Below are 21,639 nucleotides of genomic sequence, written 5' to 3' on the forward strand. Positions count from 1 at the left end.
AGATTGAATCATTGCAAAAAATGAAATAATCCTCCAAAAGACCTCGACAGTAGCCCTTCCAAAAATATCAACAGGCCCATTTCCAAACCTTGCAAAATGGCCATTGCTTTTGCCATGGTAGGAATCATAGCGTAGGCAGTCACTGTTCAAACGGTACGAGGAAAATTCGCAATATCAATAAAATAATTTCCTTCAGCGGCTCACAGTCCTTGCACCCCTCTCCCTAACACTCGATCTGATTGATTGTTTTAAACTGTCCCGATAAAATTAGAATAACCATTACTTGGCGATGCATCCGCGTCGATGCGATGGGCAGTGTTTGCTGTGAATGCATTGCCGACCGATTGCAGCTGCCGTTTACCGAAAACTGACCACCACTGGCACTGGCCACTGGCAAAACCGATGCAACACATTGCAACAGCAGCATCCTAAAGCTTCTGTGCATCTTTTCAACGCACTTTAGCAGGGATCCACAAAAGAGGGAAGTGGACAAGTGTTTATTATTTAGTTTACGATAATCGTTCGTATTTTGCCAACACCGCCTGCGAGACACGCTGCGCCGTTGCGTAAATTTACTTTGCCAGCTGGCTGGAATGCATTTCGGATGCATTTTGCGGTGGTGCTGATGCTGCTGCTGCTACAGCCTTTGAGCCGTCGTACTTGCAATAAATCGATGGCGACGTGTGAGTTCTATAGCTAGCTAACTTTTCAACGGCCGGGATGCACTTCAACGAAATTCATTTGACTGCGGATGATTGCGGAAGAAGGGAGTACATTGGCAGGAAGGTTGCCATCGTTTCGAACGGTTATTGTTATTTGTTTGTAGATTTCATCGGTCAGGAAGTGCATCCGAATATAGGTTGATGCAATTGAATGGATGTTTCGCTGCAGCTGCAGCCGCAAATGGTTGCAACAGTTGACCGTTCACGTGCATGATGGTTGATCAACTTTTTTTATATTTTCTGATAGAATGGGTGGTTTCATCAAAACATAAAATGCCAATTTCATCGCCATGCAACTGTTGGTTCATTTTTATGAACAGTTTGGTGTTAAACAATACAAAACACCATCAACATGTTCAGCATGATTGATAATTGTTACTAGTTGTACTAGTTGTTACTCGTTGTACTATGAAATATTCTATGAAATACACATATAACAATCACTGTTTTATGTTACACTAAACTACTAACTAAAGCCACTGTCAATGTTAGTTAAAGCAGTTCCATGCATAGAAAATCTGATTCTCTTTCTAAATCCGGAAATACTAATTGTATGTATCCGTCCTTCCATCGCACTCAAAGGATTAATTTTTAATTGGCTCCTGTGCTCGAGCAGCATATCCAGACGACGGCTTAACGCTAGTGAAAAAGAAGATCTCATCTAACGCCAGCACGCTAGAGCTGCGGTGATATTCCAATGCCATCCGGTATTAATGTTAAATCATCACGAAAACTGTCATCAGATGGCTGCCGTCGCACTGCCGAACTACAGTGAACCCTCGAAGCCAATCAATTCTCATTCACTAATCCCTACCCCATGTGCGCTGTGGTATGACAGGCTGGACAATAGGTTAGACAAAAATCTCCAGATAATCCACTCAAACCCGAAACGTATCAGCCAAGTCCCAATTTTCTCTACTGCCTCACTTTTCCCGGGTGGTCTCGTCATTTCCGTGCGGTTGCTCCAGCTGCTGCTGATGCACGCTGGCGCTTACCGCGTATCTAACAAGCGTAGCGAGCAGTGCAGTTCCAATAGCCTTCATACAACCTGTCGGATGATGGGAAAGCTCAAACAAATTTTACCCTACGAAATATCGTATTTTAATTAATACACTGCGCTATGGCGGTGAAACACTCTACCGGCAATGAGATTAAGACTGTGTAAAATATTGCATTAAGTAAGCAAAACTAAGCTAGACATATTAAAGGAGGGATCAATAGGTGTTCTCTTTTTTGTAATAAGTATATTAAATATCGTTTGATTGTGAGCTGGAAACACACCACACTACCATATATACATCCCTTTCGTCACGGTGTCAGTTATGGTAAATAGGCGAAACCGATAGCATCCCATACATGCGTCAAAGAACGACAGCGGCGTCACGTCACTCAAGCCTAAAATGGTAAACCTAAAATGTACAATATTACAATTTTACAACTATACTATACACAGTACAATCGCCCCAAACTTTTCTGGTCTGCCAGAGGCGGCAGGTAACGTTTTTTCGCTCTGCTCGAGCACGAGATGCATCGCAACCAGCAAGTCATCGAGTCGTGAAAGAATCTTGGCCCTCCCTTTCGTCACGACATCGGTCAGGGACTGGGTGCGGACACACAATTAATCGTAAATTGCCATGAAGCAGAACCGGTGGTTTCGTCATAGTTTTGGTTGCCTCTCTCACACTCACACATCCACGCTTCGCCGTCCCCCGTCTTGGTGGCTTTTAGTCCATTGATTGGAAACGCTTTTTCGAGCGATTGACGGGCAGGTATTGCCAAGGATTAAGGTACACTTCCGGTGATGGGTTAATTAAGAATGGGCCTTGAAGGTTAGCCTCCAATGAGAAACACTACGGAAGACAATCCCATATTTAAACGTGCTTTCTTATTTATCGAGGTAGCACGTCGCTTTTTCCCATCAGAGAAAATTCTTCACGACTTCTAGGTACGGATGACCCACGGAGCAGGCTTACCAGTAGACATTTACTTTCCATTCACACGTTACTTTAAATTACTTTAAGATCTCTAAAGCAGATACGGCCCGGCAAGAGCACAGCGTGAACGTATCGACGCATAAACAAAACCACAAAATTACATCCTTCTGGTCAGCAAACGACCATTTCACACTATTCCAACTAACAGCTGGGCACACAACCGGAATGGCTCGGAAAAACCACCGGAATCGTATTAAAATCAATGAACAAAAATGATTTACTCATAAAAGTTCGACTTCAATAATGTCTCAGTGCTGTGTATTTTTTGCAGCTCTGTGTGTTGTTACCTAGTACAGTTTACCTTCTCGCTTGCCAACCGAGTTCTATGTAGTAAACTGTACACACCTGGCAAGAGTAGCAGCGTATGGTTGGCGGTTGTTCTTGATTATTGCTTCCCCAGTGAAGAAAGAGAGTATGGTAAAAAACTGGCCTTTGGTATCTGGATGCTTCAACCACAGAAGTAGAGCCATCGAACACAGGACACGCTTCGATTGGATTCGGTCGACCGCCGTCCGGAATTCGATTCCCATTGTGCCTGTATCCATGCCCCACTGTGCACATTCGACTGAACCTTGGAGGCTGGGGCACACGGGTCGTCTGTTCAAAGACCGTATAAAACCGTACGCAAGCGTCGCACGGTTGTGGTTTTCCATCGAACTTGTGGTTAGATCTTCATCATCATCATCGTTGTCGTCGTCATCAGTGGGTGCGCGCTCTGTGGTGGTCCAGAGCAACCAGAAAATATATCCCTTTTCCTAGCCCACGGATACTTACCGTGTACGTTATTTATGTTCATCTCACACTTATTTTCCTCCGTGAGGGTGGGAAATAAAATACTACCTCTGGGGCCCGAGCAAAGCACTTCATATATTGTACCATCGTAAAAAAATTGGAAACTGCATAAAAATACGTACAAAGTGGACATTGGTCTCAAAGTAGAAATTCTCCCGGTGTCGGTGGTGTAAAACGCTACCGGGGAGACACTTTTTTGTTTAAATTAAAATATGTGGTGGTTTCAACCATGTCTGGAGGTGCTTTGGAGTAGAATTTAAAAACAACAACGCAAATGGGCATGCAAATTTAGCTTCCCCGAAGTGCTACAGATCATTCAATTTAATCCTAGGAGTAATCGATGGCTCTTGAGGGACGTCTGCAATTTAGGCTTGCAGAGAGGTGCCGGCTCTTGGAATATGGACGGTGGTGCTGATCAATATTAAGCACACACAGCCAGCGGGACGACGATGCGGCGATCCGTGACTACCATGCACTGCCGTGGAAACAAGGGAGAACCAGAGTGTGTTTCCGAGCGTCCTGCATCATCAATATTCATTTTGGCAAAGCCTCTGACGGAGCCGTGGCAGAATTTCTCTTCCTCATACTGTTAGCATTTGTTAAAAGAAAATTGACAACATTGCCCCTTGCTAAAGTGGATTCTACGCCATTGGGGACGCATACTGTACATCCATCCTACCACTTCTAGGCTCAACTAAGCCGGACGAGTTTGATTTATGAACTCACACGGTAGGTATCGTCTACATTTACGCCGATTGGATGTAGGCTCATCTACGCAGAAAAAACTTCTCTCGAAAGACATTTGGCCGTTTTCGTGATGTATCGTTCAAGTAACAATGGAAGGATTTCCCACAGCAGCAGTAAAAGTAGAAGATAGAGGAACCTGCCCAAGAAAGCGTAGTCATCGACCGAGGCGGCTGCTTCCGGGATCACACTCGACACTCTAGATTAATGGAAGTGGCATGCAAAACGAGAAAGAAAACCTCACCGTCATTCTAATCACTTTAATCGTAAGCCTCTTTTTTCGTTTTCTTCCATTTCCATCGGATGGGTTTTCTCGTGTAACAATTCCGCTCAATCGATGTGACGCATTAACTTCACCCACTAAAGGATGATGCGTTACATCGAGGGAGGAAAAAAGGCTCGTGCTCCAATGCACCGGGGCGTTTGCGAGCTCGTGTGTAGAAAGATTGGCCGCCGTTAGTATCATCCATCAATCGTGAGCGGACAGATGCTTTATTGCTTTTAATTTGTACTTGCCATATCGTTGCCGAGCGGCTTGCTAAGGCCCAGGTAATATACAGTGGAGTGTCAACATTGCAGATCGAATTAAAAGACTAAAAAAGCATAACAATAGTTACCTACACATCAGAGGAATGAATGCGAGAATTATTGTTGATCGACAATTAAAGCATAAATGGTTTTGCTATTATATAAAACTATGCTACAAACGGTTGGTTTATTAGCAGTTATTGTAAAGCAAAGAACTATTAAATCGTTCTACAGTAACGTTTACAGCAAAAGCATAAAGGAGATAGCGAGAAATAAAATAAAAACATTAGTTCCAACAAAAACATTGATATCCAACATCGAACAAAAACGAACTATTCCTAGCACAAAAAGACCATCGAGCGGACCATGATAAATGTTCCAATCTGTCTACAGCCTTGCCTCAGCTCTTTCTCCCATCAATGAACATGCAGCGAACCGTGAATGTCCTGCTGCATCGTCACTCGGCACCCCTATGAAAACTGAATGCTTTGGGGACTGTGTACATCCCCTTGCCATCTCATCATAAGGAAAATAAAAACGAACTATTACAACAAGTCCTCGGCGGATCGATAGCGGGGCCCCCAGCCGAACAAAAAAGAAAAAAAAACTATTAATAGGGAAAGGCGAAGGGTAAATAAGCGTGTTCATTCTTTATAGTCGTGTACGGAACAGGAATGCAATTCTTGTTGGCACAGTGATGCCACCGATGCAAAAGGATTCAGCGTCTGGCCAGGAGAGGCAACTTGCAGGGCAGGTCGGGCAGGCATTTAGCTTAACCCCCATACGTTTTCCATCCGTCCAGTGCCACTCATGGCAATGGAAAGAGGCCAAGAAAAAAAAGGAAATAGCCACCATTTCGATACGGACAACGGTCGAAATCTAGCGGAATGGCGTGAAAGTTAGCACCTGGCGTGGCCATAAGCGGTACAATTATTCAAATTTTTATCCATCCACTCCGGATGCATCAACGTGACGGTCGCTCGAACACCGGGCAAGGGGAATGTCCCATGGTTAAATATGTTCTGCCATTGGGAAGCATATAACTTCCAATGGGTTGTAACCACCGGCAGTAGAGTATCGAAAGCGCTTGCTGTAGCGCTATGTCCCAATTCGTTTGCATCAAAATGATTGAATGACCCCCTCATCGAGTGACTTTAACAAAATGCAAATGTCGCTTTACCGAATCGTTAAAGTTCTTACAGTGTCAGCTACTTACATTAAACGATCTTTTAACTATTCAGTGTTTTTTCTAGCTTAACGATACCCAAATAAATACAAAAAAGTCCCGTAATGGCTGCACCATAGAGTGAGGTTTAAATTTGCATTCAAAAAATCCCCGAAACCTCCACCTACCTTCGCCATTGGTTGCGGTCTGTAGCTCGTATGCAGTTCGGCCAGTTGCTGCACCTAACGATGGCCAAATGCTTCGATGATGATGATGATGATGATGGTGATGGGACGAAAGGGCAGGATGTTGCGGCTGCAACGGATGATGGTGGTGTGCCGGAAGGCCCGCAAACGGGTGATGGCCGAGCTGGTGTTGCGGATGCGACGTGTGCGACGACTGCTGCTGTTGCAGTGCAGCAGCGGCAGATAGGGACGACGACGACGACGATGACGTTGATGAACCAACACCAGGGCCCATTAAACGACCATTAGCAGTAGAGCCCAACATGCCTCTGCAAGGCACACTGTAAAGAAATCAACAAAACTTTGTTAAAACTCCGTGATAGCAAAAACAAGTATTAAAACGCTAAATATAACACATCCACCTCCATAAAGATCCACAAAAAAGCGCGAAAAGATCCCACACAAAATGTTAGTACAAAGAGACCTACAGCAGCTACAAACCCTTCTTCCCAAACCTTTCAACGCTCTACGGTTTATTACTGCCTGCTTTATATCGGTAAAGTCACATCATTTCAGGCGCTGTACATTCGTCCTAAAAATATTGCTTCCACACGGGAACAGTGCGCAAAAGTACACCGTTTTTTGCTAAAAAACGACATCTTCTCGACTGTTTCTAGCACTGCGAGTAAATATTTGACGTTATACTTAAGCTGTTTGTCTGCACGCTCGGGCCTCAAGATAGGCGACCGAGAGCGACGCTTTCTTGACAATGAATTTATGTCTTCTAAAGTACAAACAGCAGCCTCCTACGTTGCATTCCGCACGAAAACTGGGATGACTCGGGTAGGGAGTGGAAATGAAGTTTTTCTTTCACGCGTGAACGTGAGTTTTTCACAATTTTTCCTTGTTTGCCCAGCATTTCAGGCAAGGGTGTTTAAGGGACACACCGGCACTCGTCTCTCTTTCCCTCCTTGTTGCAGTCAGTTCTGTTATCGGGAAGGTTTAAAGGGTTAAGAACTTTTTAGGCGAAAGGTATCGCTTCCAGGTCTGGCGAAGACGAACGACAATTGAACTCAGGGAAAGGAAACGAAACTGGGAACGATGGAGGCGATTCATTACGTTTTAGTATGATGAATATTGCACATGATAACGATCGTTTAAGAAAATGTATTCAAACACTTTCGCTCCACCCGGACATCATTCGGGAGTATATGAGTCTGGTCCGTTGCCGGCGAGGCTCTTCTTGGGCATTTTGATTCATTTTATCCATCAACCTAACCATTGCATGAAGGGGATTCCCCATCAGACGGCCCCTGTGTGTTTGCGTTCGGCACAAATTTACCTTTAAGTGAAAAAAGACACGAATTTTATTTTTAAGGTTCGCTGCTGGGCAACATTCTTATACTCTGCCGTGTACTGCTACTGCTGCCGTAGGCCTGAGGGCAGTTTTAACGTTTAATTAAAGTAATGGATCGCTTAACGAGCGGAACCAACGGACGACAATGGAAACAAAGAGAGCCGGCCAATGGTCAAGAGAGACGAGGCGAACGAGGGCAACACACAAAGACGATATGATTCTGAGGACTTTTTTCGGGCTGCGCATACATTTGCGCGATGACTGTGAGGGGCCGTAGCTACCGAAAGCTATTCTGCTAAGCAACAACCACTTAAAGTAATGTGGAAAGCAATCGAAGGAACGAGCTGATAAGTGTCACATCGCATGGCGTACGAAGGGCGCACGGAAAGCAAAGGGAATATACACATAAAAATTACATCGCAGATGGACGAGAAAAATAACATTTACTAAATTAAATGTGAACTGTATGGTGCGTCGATGGTGGAGAGTACACGGTTTAACAATCACGCGAGCCATCAAAATCATTATTTTGATTATTTACACAAGTTTTGTGCATGATTGTATATGCTTCTGATTGAATCGATTTCAAGCTGAGTCGAGTTCGCTTTTCAATAAAACCAAATGAAATAAGGATAATGGAAAGCGACGCACAAGCAGTCTTCCCTACGTGTCTGCCGTTGACGCTTGTAAAGGAAAAGTGTTTCTTCAAACGGAAGCTCATACGCAGCAGTTCCTTCTTTTCTGGTGATATTTTCTCCTTTCTTACATATTCACCCCCTGTGGCGATGCTGCATCTGACACATGCTTTTTTGGCCGAATGCTCAAAAAATATTAATGAAACCTTCGTCCATAATCAATCGATAAAGAAGACGTTCCCGGGGCAAATCACAGGCAATGAGAAAAGGAGCCAAAAAGGGAAAGACCTGCTACCAACCGCAACCGACAGCACAATTATAGAAACAATCGAAAGTGAACAATAAGGCATATTACGAAAAAAAAGTCGCAAGAAACAAAACCACCATCATTATCTTGAACCTTCGTCCGCAAAATGTATGCTCAAGCTGAAACGTTGGTTTTGTCGGTTAACCAACCTATTCTGACGCTCGTTATCCACCTTCTCACGCAGAGCTGTGCACTTCCTTGGTACGGTTTTGAGCAAATGCCAAAGAAATCTTTGCGATATGCTGGGAAAGGGAAGCAAATTGATTGCAAAACAGCTGGATGCGACAACGACAATTGTGTCCCAAGACTGCCCCCACCTCAACCACCATCACCACCAGCCAATGAAAATGACATAATTCGATCATTAACGTACAAGCCAGAAATTCCAGCTGTCGGAAGAAAGCTGCATGCCTGAGGAACGAGTTGACAGAAAAGTGAGTCCTAATTCAAAATCAGATTCAATTTTTCTTTGGATAGGACGGGATAGAACTAGACTGACAGTCGATCGATCAATATTGGTTCTAATTTCCACCAAAGTTTACACAACTTTACATGGTACACAGAAACAGAAACAGCTTGTTAGAAACAGGAATAGATAAGCGCGTATGCAGCAATTCCCACGATCAATCATTATTTGTTTTAGTCCTACAGCGTCTGTGTGTGTGTAGGCCTGTCTCCGGCTTTTCCATTCTCGCTACCGAGAAAGGGTTTCGAGCCCAAGTCCATTGGACAAGCAGAGTTTCTTTCTTATTAAAGGCCTCCTGTTTTTAATCACCGACCGCAAAGAAACACAGGCAGAAAGTCAAACAAACTGTTGCGAGCAATTTCCTGCCCAGTAACCGGCAGCTCGCACCGAAGGGTGAAGAGCACGATGGGGGGTTCCTCGGCTTACGTTTCCAACGTTTGCTCTTCTTCCCAAGCACAACAAAGGGGGTTGCCACCATTCGGTCTGTTGTGGCGAACGGAGGTCAAGCCCGTACAGGCGGCACCACAACCCTTTTTCTGCTGCATTTCTGAGGTTAGGGATTATAGTGGAAATTCAAAGAAAAGTGCCACCCACTCACGCATGCCTGCTGACAGGAAAAGCCCCGTCTCGGTACCGTCTACACACACACACACACACGCCCACATTTAAGTAACGCGACAGGGCACGAGGACAAGACACAGGTTTAATTGGAGCTCGAGTAGAAAAAAAAAAACAGAACAGAAACTCGTTCTTTTCCCCGCGTTCGTCAGTCAGCCAAGTGGAAATTGTTTAGCCCCGAGCGAAACATGCCCCCTGCGCCTCCGCCGTTCGCTTTCGCTCGCTCAGCCGACCACGGTCAAGTAGAAAGGTAAGATAAGCTCATCAACGTCGTGGGTGTGCGGCGAGCCGTCTGTTGCAATGTTTGCGAATTATCTGCAATCATCATCTACGGTACGGTGCAGCACCGAGCGAAAGCAATAGCAACAAAAGCACACACTCATACATACATAGGTACAAACACAAACACACTAAAACAAAGCATCGCCCCGGGATGCGCACGGTGCGCGATGCAATCTGTGGTTTCGCTTCACTTTTGAAGCCAAAGAACCGGGGCAGCGGACGGAGATTTCAGCCTCTGCCTTATGCTGCCATCTCGCCAAGCGCACAAAAGCCTCAAAACAATGGATGCATTTTTTATTGTTTTCCCTACGCGACACGACAGGAGATTAAAAGTATCAACGCAAAGTTGGAGTAGTGTTTGGAGCTGCTGAATAATGCTGGACACTTGGAGGTTGATTTTTGATAACCTCATCTCGCGGGGGCGAAACAAAGGGAACAGCAGCAGCACTGTTAATTGTTCCATGGTTCAGCCGATATACTTTGGTGCTATTATATTAGTATTAAACTCAACATGGTCGGAGAGCAGCTACACTTTACACAGCATTGAACGGTCCGTGGATGAAGCAGAAGTTCCACATAAATTAAGAAACTTCAGCTGCAACTCGTGTACCATCGGGGGCAGAGACCCGATGTGCCAGCTAATTTAATTAGTAAATTACAGCTCCATGTTCATGCTACATGTACTCACACATGTACAGATAGACCAGCAGTGCAACTAGTCGTCATTGCTATCTCGGCGAACCTCAAGTCTAATTTCAAGACCGACGGTGATATTTGCGGTTTGGGACCAATATGCTACCCGTGTACGCCCAGTAGCGAAGCTAATGTCTTTCCGTCGGCATAGCGTACTATAAAAAAAAAAAAACAAAATCTTACCTAGAGCATGCCCCGTTGCCTCGGCACGGGAGGACACAGCCATTGACTGCAGAAAATCGTGACTAACCCTCATTTCCCAGTTTTCCACTCCCTAGAACGAATCATCCACCCTTCTCCTTCCACCGGACAGCTGATGGTTTGCGGCGGAAGGTGGGCGAGAGTAGGGACCATTAAACTCGTTCTCCTATCCGAGGGCCGCCGCCGCCGTTATCTGTTTTCTTTCTGTTTTTTTTTTTTTTTGCATAATGGTTAGCACTGAAATTTATGTTTGCTTTCTTTTCCAGTGGGTGCACAATTTTTGTACGCTGTAGTAGTAGTGTAGGAACGGGTTTAGCTGAAAGTAGCATAGAACGAGCGAGGGAGAAGGAAAGATACACAGCGAGCGAAAAACAAAACCAGCACACACCATGCGCCGCTTGTATTTCAAACCCCGAACGGACAATGCGAACCGTTGTGCCGAAGCGCTGCGGTGCCCTTGCTCTCCTCTTACTCATTGTTGTTATATGCTGAACCACACAGCACTCCACCACCGGGCCGCACCTTCGTGACCGCAGCGGATGAAATGCAAATTCCAAATCCCACCTTCACTGGGAGGGATGGCACACGGATCTCTACAGATGGTAATTTCCCGACCAAAGGTACCGATGGCCCGATGCTGAGGGGTGTGGCAAATGGTCGAAGCTTCTAAAAGTTCAGCTTCAACTTTGACCACAAAAACCCATGGACCCTGGAGGCTTTGCAGTAAAAAAAAAAAAAAAAAACACACACACACACACACACACACACACACTTAAAAAAAAACAGAAAATTCCAGTTAGGGAAATTTGCCAAGGTGCAGCACTAGCTAGGCAGTTTGCCAATAGCATGGTTGAAACGTGTTGAGCGTTTTGGCACGGGTATGTTTTATCTCTTTAGTTTTCGCCGTCCCGAGATAAGTCATTATTCAGATCATAATCATACGGCCATTAGTGTAGATAGCATAATTGAACCTTGACATTTCAATAAATCAAACGATAACGATAAAACACGTCCAATAAAGCCCGATTGCAAAGGCATTACAAAATCAGGCTAATTGGTTGAATTTTCGCTGTAACTACCCATGAATACATGGCACATTTTTGTTTCAAAATAAGCTGCTAAATACATTGACAATCGTACCTTACAGCGGCAGTAAAAGGGTATAATAATCATCGTCAGCAGCAGCAACATGCACTTCCAACATAGTTGCGCTCCCATAGGTAGCAGCAACGGCAATATCGAACGTTTTCCAATAGAACATGCAATGTGCAAAACACAGCTCAAGTGCGCTTGACGTGCTTCTCGGCATATTTATTCATTAGTTAGTTTGCTGATTCGATCGCGTAAAAAATGTGCATTTCTAAGGACGCACGGGGGTAATTAATTAGCATCAAAGTAGTGCACGTTTACTGCGCATTTGGATGTATGGAGTCGTGGGGCAATGTGATGACGATACGGATTTTTGTGTTTTTACGCAAGTAAGTTACGAAGCCATGGAGCTAGCCATAAAATGTCACACACTGTGTTCGCTTTCATTCACTGTTTGCTCCGTTTTCCCATTTGTTAATTTCGCTACATTTGCTTCTGGGAACATTAATACTGATGTCAAAACAATCAATTAGCATCAGCGTAATGAATAAAACACTCACTGTCAGAAAGCATAATGCATGTGTTTTACGGGAGAATAAAAGCTTTCCATTGGTATGTAAAACTTTAATTCAAACATACCTTTTCTCTTTACGTCAATCTACGTGATGGCAATATTACTAACACATGTGTCGACAAAGAGTGTGCTTTAACTATAGAGCATGTTTTGTCCTTCACTAGCAGTTTAAACATTTAATGCCTTAATTCCATACAGAAAAGGAACAACAGTGGTGGTAAACAATCACATTTACTAATATGCTGTATCAAACAAACAAGAAAAAGGACACCCCTTGGTTAGGCCCTTTACATGTTACGGTGGCAATAACGATGCTTCAGAAGCGCCAATTGTACGGCACATAAGATGAGTTTCAATGCTGTTCGGTAAAGAGAGCTCACATTGTCAAAAACTCATCGAACACACATACACACACACACCCTCTTTTCCGAACAGCCTCTGTCCTATTCCCTGCGCATCAAAAAGCAATAACATCGTAAGAGCGCGCCTGCATATGGCTGTGCGCCATCAGCGGATGCCTCTATCTTCACTTTCATGCGAGGAAATTGCTTCTTTTGCCAACGTACGAGATACGTGCCACTTCCCGGCCAATAATCGAACCCACCGAAAGATCAATGCAGTGGCAATTGTGCGTCAGCAGAAAATTGAACGCAACCGCAAAACATGCACAGGGCGAACATGTCCGACGGATGCTTGTCATGCTGCGGCCATAACCGTCGGCAGCGTTCTATTCACCCAAAAACTACTTCCGCACCATTCCGGCGACAGAGCGTTCTGCACACTGGGTGCTGAATGAATGGGTTTGAAGCACAGAGTCGTCTTTGCCTGGAGAGTGGAAAACACGCTTAAGTGCGAGAGTCCTTGCAAATGTCCTCAGTTTTCCGAACACACCATCGTTTTGTCTCCTCAAGCCTGTCACCCGCTTTGCTAATGCTAAACAGTTTCGCTCCCTTTATCACCCGGCGGGTAGCATAATGTGCCAACATAATGGCATGCTGATGATGACGGGCTATCGCTCGACGCTTCCTGTCTGTTGAGTTTTTTTTTCGTTGCTTTACTCCTCGTACATGGTGCCTTACAAGTGCCCTCCACGGAGTAATCAGTCCCCTGCGCTATGCGGCTTCCGTCCTATAAGTAAACCTCGAAGAAGACGTCTGGTGCCGAATGCTCACTGGCCTGCAAAACTATACAAGAATGTATACACGCGTTGTCGACGTCATATTTAGCAAATCCATGCAGTGCAAGCAGCAGCAGCGTTTGTGCTTACCACTTGTTATGCTTTTGCTGCCATTTAAAGCATCACTTTTTTGGGGGCTTTTCATCGACCCAACCGAAAACCAGCTCACACAGACACACACATTACCAGCGTTTTGATGCTGTTATGGTGCTGACCGCTTATAAATGCATCTTTCCTAAATTGCATCTGCTGCTGTTACTGCTGCTAAACGGGAACAGAAGCGTTCGTCTTGGCAGGAGCGTTATGATAGAACATGCTGTAGAAAGCTTCCACGCACGCTATACTCAAATCATGGGCACAGCAACAAGAAAAAAATAACAATGTCCACATACAGCCTTTTGTGCTCAAAAACAACGCTACGTTCATGCGAACCAACAAGTTTAAAGCTGTTTGTCAGAGGAAAGAAAGCACGCTACTGGATGCTCTTGCGACATGTCAGTCGAATCGGCAAACATATCCGTAGCGTTGACGAAACAAATCGGGTTGGTAAACAACATGATTCCTGTGCAGAAAACGGTATTTTTGAAAAAAAAAAAATGTGTCATCTATTTCAAGTGAAAACATACATTGAATTTGTTTATAACGGAACTATCAAAGCAGACAGATATAATTCCCATATCATTTTTTGAAGTCAAAGTATTGGAAAGTTCTGAATTTACTAGTTATTCATATTTAAAATAAGGATTTATGATATTGAAGATGTAATGGTTTCAATACACAATGTTTTTGGAAGAATCTAAAAGTTGCACAAATTTCCATCATATGTCCTGCAATTGAGTCAGTAAAATAACAGGCCTGTAAGGCTTAAGGCAAAAATCAAACGTAAACACATAAATAGACCAACCGGTTTTGACAGTCGCCCGCACCATTCACCCGTGGGTTTTTTTTTTGTTTGTTTGCATTGTTTTGTTTCCACATTTCGTTATCTTTTTCCACCCATCGTTCGTCACTGTCTTTCATGTTTGCTCCCCAGTTTCATCATTTGCAGTGCACGTGGCGAACAACTCTGACCGGTTGGATGGAATTGAAATATGAATTATTTATTTACGCCTGGCAAAAAGCCAGCCGTCGTTCACCAACTGGCAGCAGCAGCAACCATTCGCGCAAAATGCAGCAGCCCCAACATAGACGAACGCGTGCCTGTGCTGTGCCCAATCTGCAGTGAGCAAATACACACGCGTATGGCTTCTGAAGGCATGTTTTTGTATCCCCGGCAAAATGGAAAACTTGCGCATGTGTTGGGCAACACAAAAAAAAAAAACATAAATAAAAGGGCCGAGCTGCATCTCGGTGCAATTGGTTTCTACCCATATGGTTTAAAGCTTTCACGCCAAATCAAGTAAATCTATCTATTCGGGTGTTCGCTTTAGTGTTCCCAAGCTCAGCCACATATATAGAGCGTGTTTTATGTTTGCATATGTTTTTTCCACCTCCTGAGGATTCTGATTTTCAGTGCGCGACGCGCATTTGCCACGTGACGCATTGTCAATTGTTGCTGTTGCATGCTGATGCTTCCAATTGTACGGCAAATGTATTTCCCCGGTGACTAAATAATCCTTGTTTTCCTGGACAGAGCAACTGTGAACGTATTGTTTTCGAACGTTCGTATTGACTTGGGAGAATGGCAGGGGAAGTGCTGCTTTGGTACAAACTATGGACAAACAAAAGGTGCTGTTAAATATGTTTTATAGCATTTATCGTTTCAATTACAAATCACTGTTCACACAAATAGTTTGAAAAAGGCATCTAGAACACGGATTATGTAATTATTTTTCTTTTTCGATGGAACATTGTAACAAAATGGTTATAATTACCCTTTAGCACTGTAACAAAAAGGTTATAATTACACATTTAGTTGCTAAAAATGTTGTTCTTAATTGTAGAACAAGAGAAAATATAACAATTATGAGTGCATGAGTTAACTGCTGCAAAACAGCCTGCAAATAAAAATGCGGTTTATATATGGCATTAAAGTGGCCTTAAATTAGTGTAACCAAACTACGTATTAATATAAAGAGTTGAGTAAGAAAATTAGTTCACAACCTTTTACGACAGAGTGCCACCATCCTTAACCCGACAGAAAAAAAACCAACCAAAAACTACCGAATCCGACCGAAAGACCCCAAAAAGCAAGGAGGAAAGGAGCGAAACGTAAAATAAAATGCTTACCAGCATTTACATAGCTAGAACACAAGGATTGATCCGCGAACGCGCGAAAGATCTGTGGAAAACATGTGGAAAAAATTAAGGGAAGTTAAAACAAAACACAAAACGGACACGGAAAGCATACACACTCGTAGGAACTTTCAATCTAGAAACAAACAGAAACCCATGAAATTATCAAACAACAGAAACAAAAATTGCAAAATCATCATCCTTTTTCGAGGAAACTTCTGATCTGACATACACGCTTACTTTATGTAGTGAAAAACTATACATTTTACAGACACACACACACACACATACATGCCCTTATCAACGATTTACACGCCATGAAACCCTGTAATTTGTATCCACTTGTCATCGTCAAAGGTGAATTTGTCCCCAAATTATATCCCTTATTTATACTGCCCTTTTTGTTTCTTCACTGAACGACCCGAGCAAGTGTGGAAAAAAACCAAAAAGCTTTGTGTCATCTACCAGCAGGTACTCACACATACATACATTCTAAAAATTGTTCATTCATGCAAAGGGTACAAAATGCTTCCAGACCAAATTTGATGTCTCATCAGACGCCGAGAACGAAAGAACGTCACCAGTTTACTACATGCCAACCAACAAGACACAGGCCGTCGAAGAAAATGTGGTTGCTTTTTTCATCAATTTGCTGTTCGGCTTGACTACCAGGCAATAAGCCTTTCTCCCATGAATTGACTGCGAGAAAACAACGGCAAGCTGGCGGTGGAGGACGAGCTCACTTGATAATGGTGTTGGAAGTTTTAATAGACCGAGCAGAATAGCGGAACGCCAAACTTATTTGATGGTTCATCATTAGGCGATTTATCATCGGCATATCATGCGAATTACGAAACACACCCTTCACCCTTCCTCCCTTGGGTTAGAGATCCAGACATTCTGATAAAGGTACGAACGAAAAGGCTAAAGCAAAAAAAGGATACAACACACCACCGCCACTCTTTTGAGTACACACCACCTCCATCCCCCAATCCACTTAATCCATATATTTACCGTGCTGCCAATTGCAAGACAAACACGACGCGGCAGCTCTGGTCGAGATAAGTCCCAGCTCGACAGTGAGAAAGACAGAGAGAGTGAATGTGTTACAAAAAACGATGTGTAAATGGGAATGGAAATTATTTTCCCGACCCTTAACCGACTGTTCCTTTGCACTTTCGATATTTCCTGCGGATACGGAGCGCGCGCGCGAGCGCCACATTTGCAGTGGAGCATGGCGAGTGTGATAACACTTTACAACCCGACCCGGCAGCATCAACACAATTCGCTCGCAATCAACACAATCGACATCAAAAACAAATAAAATTGAGATCGAAAAAGTTTCCGGTCCACAACGGATGACAGTGCCAGTATGGGTGTGTTTGTATGTGTGTATGTGTGTGTGTGGCGGGTGGTTCCGATTGAACCAGTGCAACCCATGCCCAGTGTAAAACAGTGAAATGTAAGAAGAAGACTTGCAACAAAAAAAAACCCGTTCCGTTTGGCTGTTTTCCGATTTTTCGCTTCTTCTTCCGTTATCATCGAGCCCGGATATCCTGACGAGTGTCCTGCTGTTGGCGGTACGGTTTCGATTGCTGTCACAAATCGGACGACCCTGCTGTTGCTGCTACTGGATGGTGTGTGTGTGTGTGTGTGTTTGAGAGCGTGATCAAACAACAGGTGTCATCGTGGAAGAGTTCGGCAAATAATACAACAATATGCAGGGGTTGGCGACGGGCTGATGAAAAATTCAACCGATGAACCATTCTCGCCGGATATGGAGACCGGAACGAACAACCGTCCGAATAAAAGGGGGAACAACTTCAAACGGTTTGATGTGTTTGTGATAATTTTCCTATGCATCTCCTCTGACGACTTCCTGGACTGCTCTTGCTGGAGCAAGGTTCATCAATCAATTTATAACAAAAATTTGTATTTTTGTCCCTCGTCAAAAGCGAAACTACTGCTATGCCAGAGAATGAACAAAATTGGTCCCAGGAAATAGAGAGCATGACATGACATAAATGAGGACAGAATCACTGTATCCCTCTGTACGCTTGTGTGAGTGTGTGTGCCTGTGTGTCCCAGTCACGAGGTAAGGGGGATTTTGCTCCTGTTGTTTTATTGCTTACGACAGAAGTTGAATCCACCGTATGATAAGATCGACCCTTCAGCTTTTTCCATATGGCCAGGCGCTTATAACGAGTGCCAGACTGCTTGCCTGCGGATGAACCGGAGGATGCACCAAGCAAAGGAAGCAAACAAACAAAAGCACAAAAAAGACTACCCAAGAAAACAAACAAGCGAAAAGGGATAAAACCAACCACATATCGTTGGTTCATATTTGTGAAAATATTTGTACGAACTCGTGGAATATAATGATCTGAAAAGTATCACAAATTAATGGCTGTCAGTGCCAGCAGTGGCTAAAACATACACACACACACACACACACACATACACAACCATGGGCAGTGTTATCCTCAGCCCAGCAGGATCGGAGCAATAGGACGAACATACGATGGCGTGTTGTTCTAAGTTTCTGCAGAAAGCGTTTGCGAATGGGGAGGACGCGAGGATGGATGCGGATGGATGTACAAACATTTGCCCATATTTATGGTCCCTGGCACGCTCGACTTGCTCGCCTAATAAGGGAACGGAGCCATAATGCTCTGGAAAAAGCAAAAACCTTGATCAGGACATGGACGGTTGAAATAAAAAAGCATTCTACCCGTCACGTTGCGTTGGGATTACTTAGTAGGCGACCAGTATGGTTCATGTTATCTTCTCCCGATACTGCTTTGCCTACCGGTACTGAAGGCCCGGGAAGGATGTAAGGTTCAATCTCACCGCCCGAGATGGCACACTACTATCCATAAAGAACGAGATTATGTTCGCCATGATCGTGTGCCTCACAAGCCGGAATGAGAAGGCCGACCTCGTTCGGTAATGATGGCAGGACAGACCACGGTAACTGCTACAAATGGCCTATTACTGCGGGGGCTTGCGACTTTATCCGATGCTCTGGCTTACCCGGGTGAAACGTTCTAAGTGCATCCCCAGCAGCCAACCGACGGCTAGTTTTCCACGTGAGGAAAAAAACAAAGAGAAGCCGACGTACGGTACACGGTAGTGGGACAAATTGATTCCGTAACAGTTTGGCTGCTTTTTTGTTTGCTCTATCCACATGAAATCAAACGGAAAATACCGAGCGTAATTTGAGCCAAGCTTCCGTGCCAAAGTGCAACAGCCAAATAAACGAAAAAACGCTCGGGTAGTTACGGTCAAAATTAGACCGATTGGTCAGGATTGATCGCGGGATCACAAGGAAGTGAAAACGGAGCAAATTTGCTTCAGAACTCCTCCAGTTCCGGGCCCAAGATAAGTCTGCCTCGCGCGAAACGATAGACTGGGAGTTTGGAGCCAGCCAGAAGCTAAGCGTAGCGCGCTAACCTTTTGGAGAACGATGATGCCCCTGCCTTTTGGCACGGTTGTAGTGGTTGTTTTTGTTTGTTTGTGATATTTTCCCTAAAGCTCGAACCACGATAGAGCTGTCGAGGGGAATGAGATAATTCATCCACGTCACGGCCAGCTTCCGAGACGGCGAGTTGACGTTAGAGTTTTTCTACCACGCTTGCGACCATACCCCCAAAAAGTTCCCATCCAGCCATGGTACTACAACAGGGGATGGCTAGCGCGATTGCTCATACCCACCGCCGCCACCCCATGGCTCCAGGTTCTGCTTGTGCTTGTGTCGCACACAGTTTTGCAGCATGCCTTCAACGAATCGACGCCCCGATGCGGATGAAATCAATTTTCCACGACATTCGACGCCCTTCCTTCTCTAATGAAAGAGAACGCTCGCAGCGAGTGCTGCAGGAAGAAAGGTCATATCGTACGCCCTTTTTCACGATGTTTGACTTTTATGACAAATTCACCAACTCCCACTGGGATGAATAATTGGATAAAGGGAAGAAAAAAGTTACACCCCGGAAGAAGGATGATGGGCAAGACTTCGGCTGCATATCTTTTCCAAATTTGTCGTTCTCACAGATATAGAGAAACGGCTGGCATTTGAACTTTTATGGCAAAAAAGAAAGCTTAAAGAAAGGGTAATATTCACCAGAAAAATGTAAAGCAAGCAGTTGTGGTTCATTAGTTACAGCATAAATGTTTCATATTAGAAAATTCATACCCATCATACACCATGACATATTTATTCTATTTGATTAAATTATAATTGTTTTTTCACACCATCGTAAGAATCGTCAAATACAATTGATAAATGTAATAACCTTTCCGCAACTGTCGATCGATCGCTCGCTAACAAATCTGCTCCAGAAACGTTCTTTCGCCAAAATGTATGTTTTATTCCTGTTACGAAAAGTTGCTTTCCGGATAATTTTATACACCACGCAGAGAAAGAACGATGATATAAATCAAGCCAGCAGCATTCTTTAAAGTATTTAAATTGAACCACATTCTCCGTTTGCAATTTTATGTATACTATAACGAAGGGGCAACAACAAGCTGTTCTCGACAGCGCTTAAAATGATAAAACGAAAGAACTAGCAAAAGCAGTGAGTGATGAAAATTGGCAAAAAGAACGAAACGCCAAAGTATACTGGCAAACTACTTCAATGGGGAAGCTGCTGTTGTGTTCTCCAAAGATAGAATAACAAAAAATTGTAACACACTGCACAGGCACGAGTGGACACGAGCTAAAGAAAGATAAAAAAACCCTGCACCGATGGTCATCAGCGAATGGCTTCTGTCGCAGCCAAGCAGTAACCAGCTTTTTTCCAATTATCAAAATTGTACCAATAGTCTCCCCCCTGCGTATCCTTTCGACTGCCTCTTCCCCAGCATTACACTGCTGTCTCTTTTGGGTGCGTTATTTTATCGGATCCTTTTTTATTCTGTATTTTGTATTACCCATGAGACCAGCGAGCGAGAGAGGGGTAGCGGGAGGGCCCATGTGGGCACGTGCGAGTCCCCCGGAGTGGAATGGGAGGTTCGCGGATCACGATTCCAATCGACATCCTCCCCCGGTGCAATACCGGGGCAAACAGCAACGCGGTGTTTATCCATTTCAACATAATAGGAATGGAGGGAAAAAGGGAGCGCAAAAAGCATAAATCCAATAATATTTGTGAGAACCGCGCAGCGCACTGCACGGGATTGAATGAAAAGGAATTACGATAAAAGTCAACTACAGTTTTCGGGGCAATAGCATCACGATGGGGCACAAAACATGGAAACACAAATAGTTTTACTTTGCTTATCCATTTCCAATTTTCCAAAGGTTAATTATCAAAAGTACAGAAACATGCCTTCATCCTTAGTTTTGTGCCTTCGAGTTGCACGGATGAAAGAGACAGAAACAAATACCGCCGAGGCACGGGGGCAAGCCAAGGAAAGGAGAAGAGGAATGATATTATTTTCCAATTACTAGAGCTCTGAGCCGCGAGCGCTTGTTTTGTCGCAACCGCGTCATACTGCGTCACAGCAATTAAAGCTCGCCGTCCTAAACGAAGTGGAGTTACGCAGCGAGCTGGAATCGTCCCGGATGGTCCGGAGGCAAACGACGACGGCAAAGGCAAAAAGGCAGTGAGATTAAAGGATTTATCCGTACGGATGAGGGGCCATAGTTTCGCGATATAGACAAACGGAACTGTGTCGCCGTCGAGGCTTCCGAGCTCCCAAAAATGGCTTCCATCAGTAGCGCGAGGAGGGCGCGTGGCGTTCAAAATTAATGGTCCGGAAAAGAAATTTAATCGCACAACTTTCTGATTTAATTATACACACACATACAACCCTTCGTATCTCATTCCGATGCTCTGCCGTGTTTGTGCCGTTAGGCCGGAATCGTACA

At 44.2% G+C, this 21,639-nt stretch overlaps 1 protein-coding gene across 9 annotated transcripts in view; it reads right to left on the reverse strand.

Annotated features, from left to right (window-relative positions):
• Window positions 1–21,639, reverse strand: part of LOC121588595 (protein winged eye-like) — a 341,422-nt gene that overhangs the window by 60,075 nt on the left and 259,708 nt on the right. For 7 of the 9 annotated variants that reach the window (XM_041906695.1, XM_041906696.1, XM_041906694.1 and 4 more), the window contains one exon: window positions 6,134–6,471. In XM_041906695.1, the coding sequence (XP_041762629.1) occupies window positions 6,134–6,471 (338 nt within the window). Of the gene's footprint in view, window positions 1–6,133; window positions 6,492–15,758; window positions 15,811–21,639 lie in introns of those variants that run through there. The other 2 variants (XM_041906700.1, XM_041906701.1) reach the window with 2 other exon arrangements.

Source organism: Anopheles merus, chromosome 2R (genome assembly GCF_017562075.2).
Source record: "Anopheles merus strain MAF chromosome 2R, AmerM5.1, whole genome shotgun sequence".
NCBI classification, from domain to species: Eukaryota; Metazoa; Arthropoda; class Insecta; order Diptera; family Culicidae; genus Anopheles; species Anopheles merus.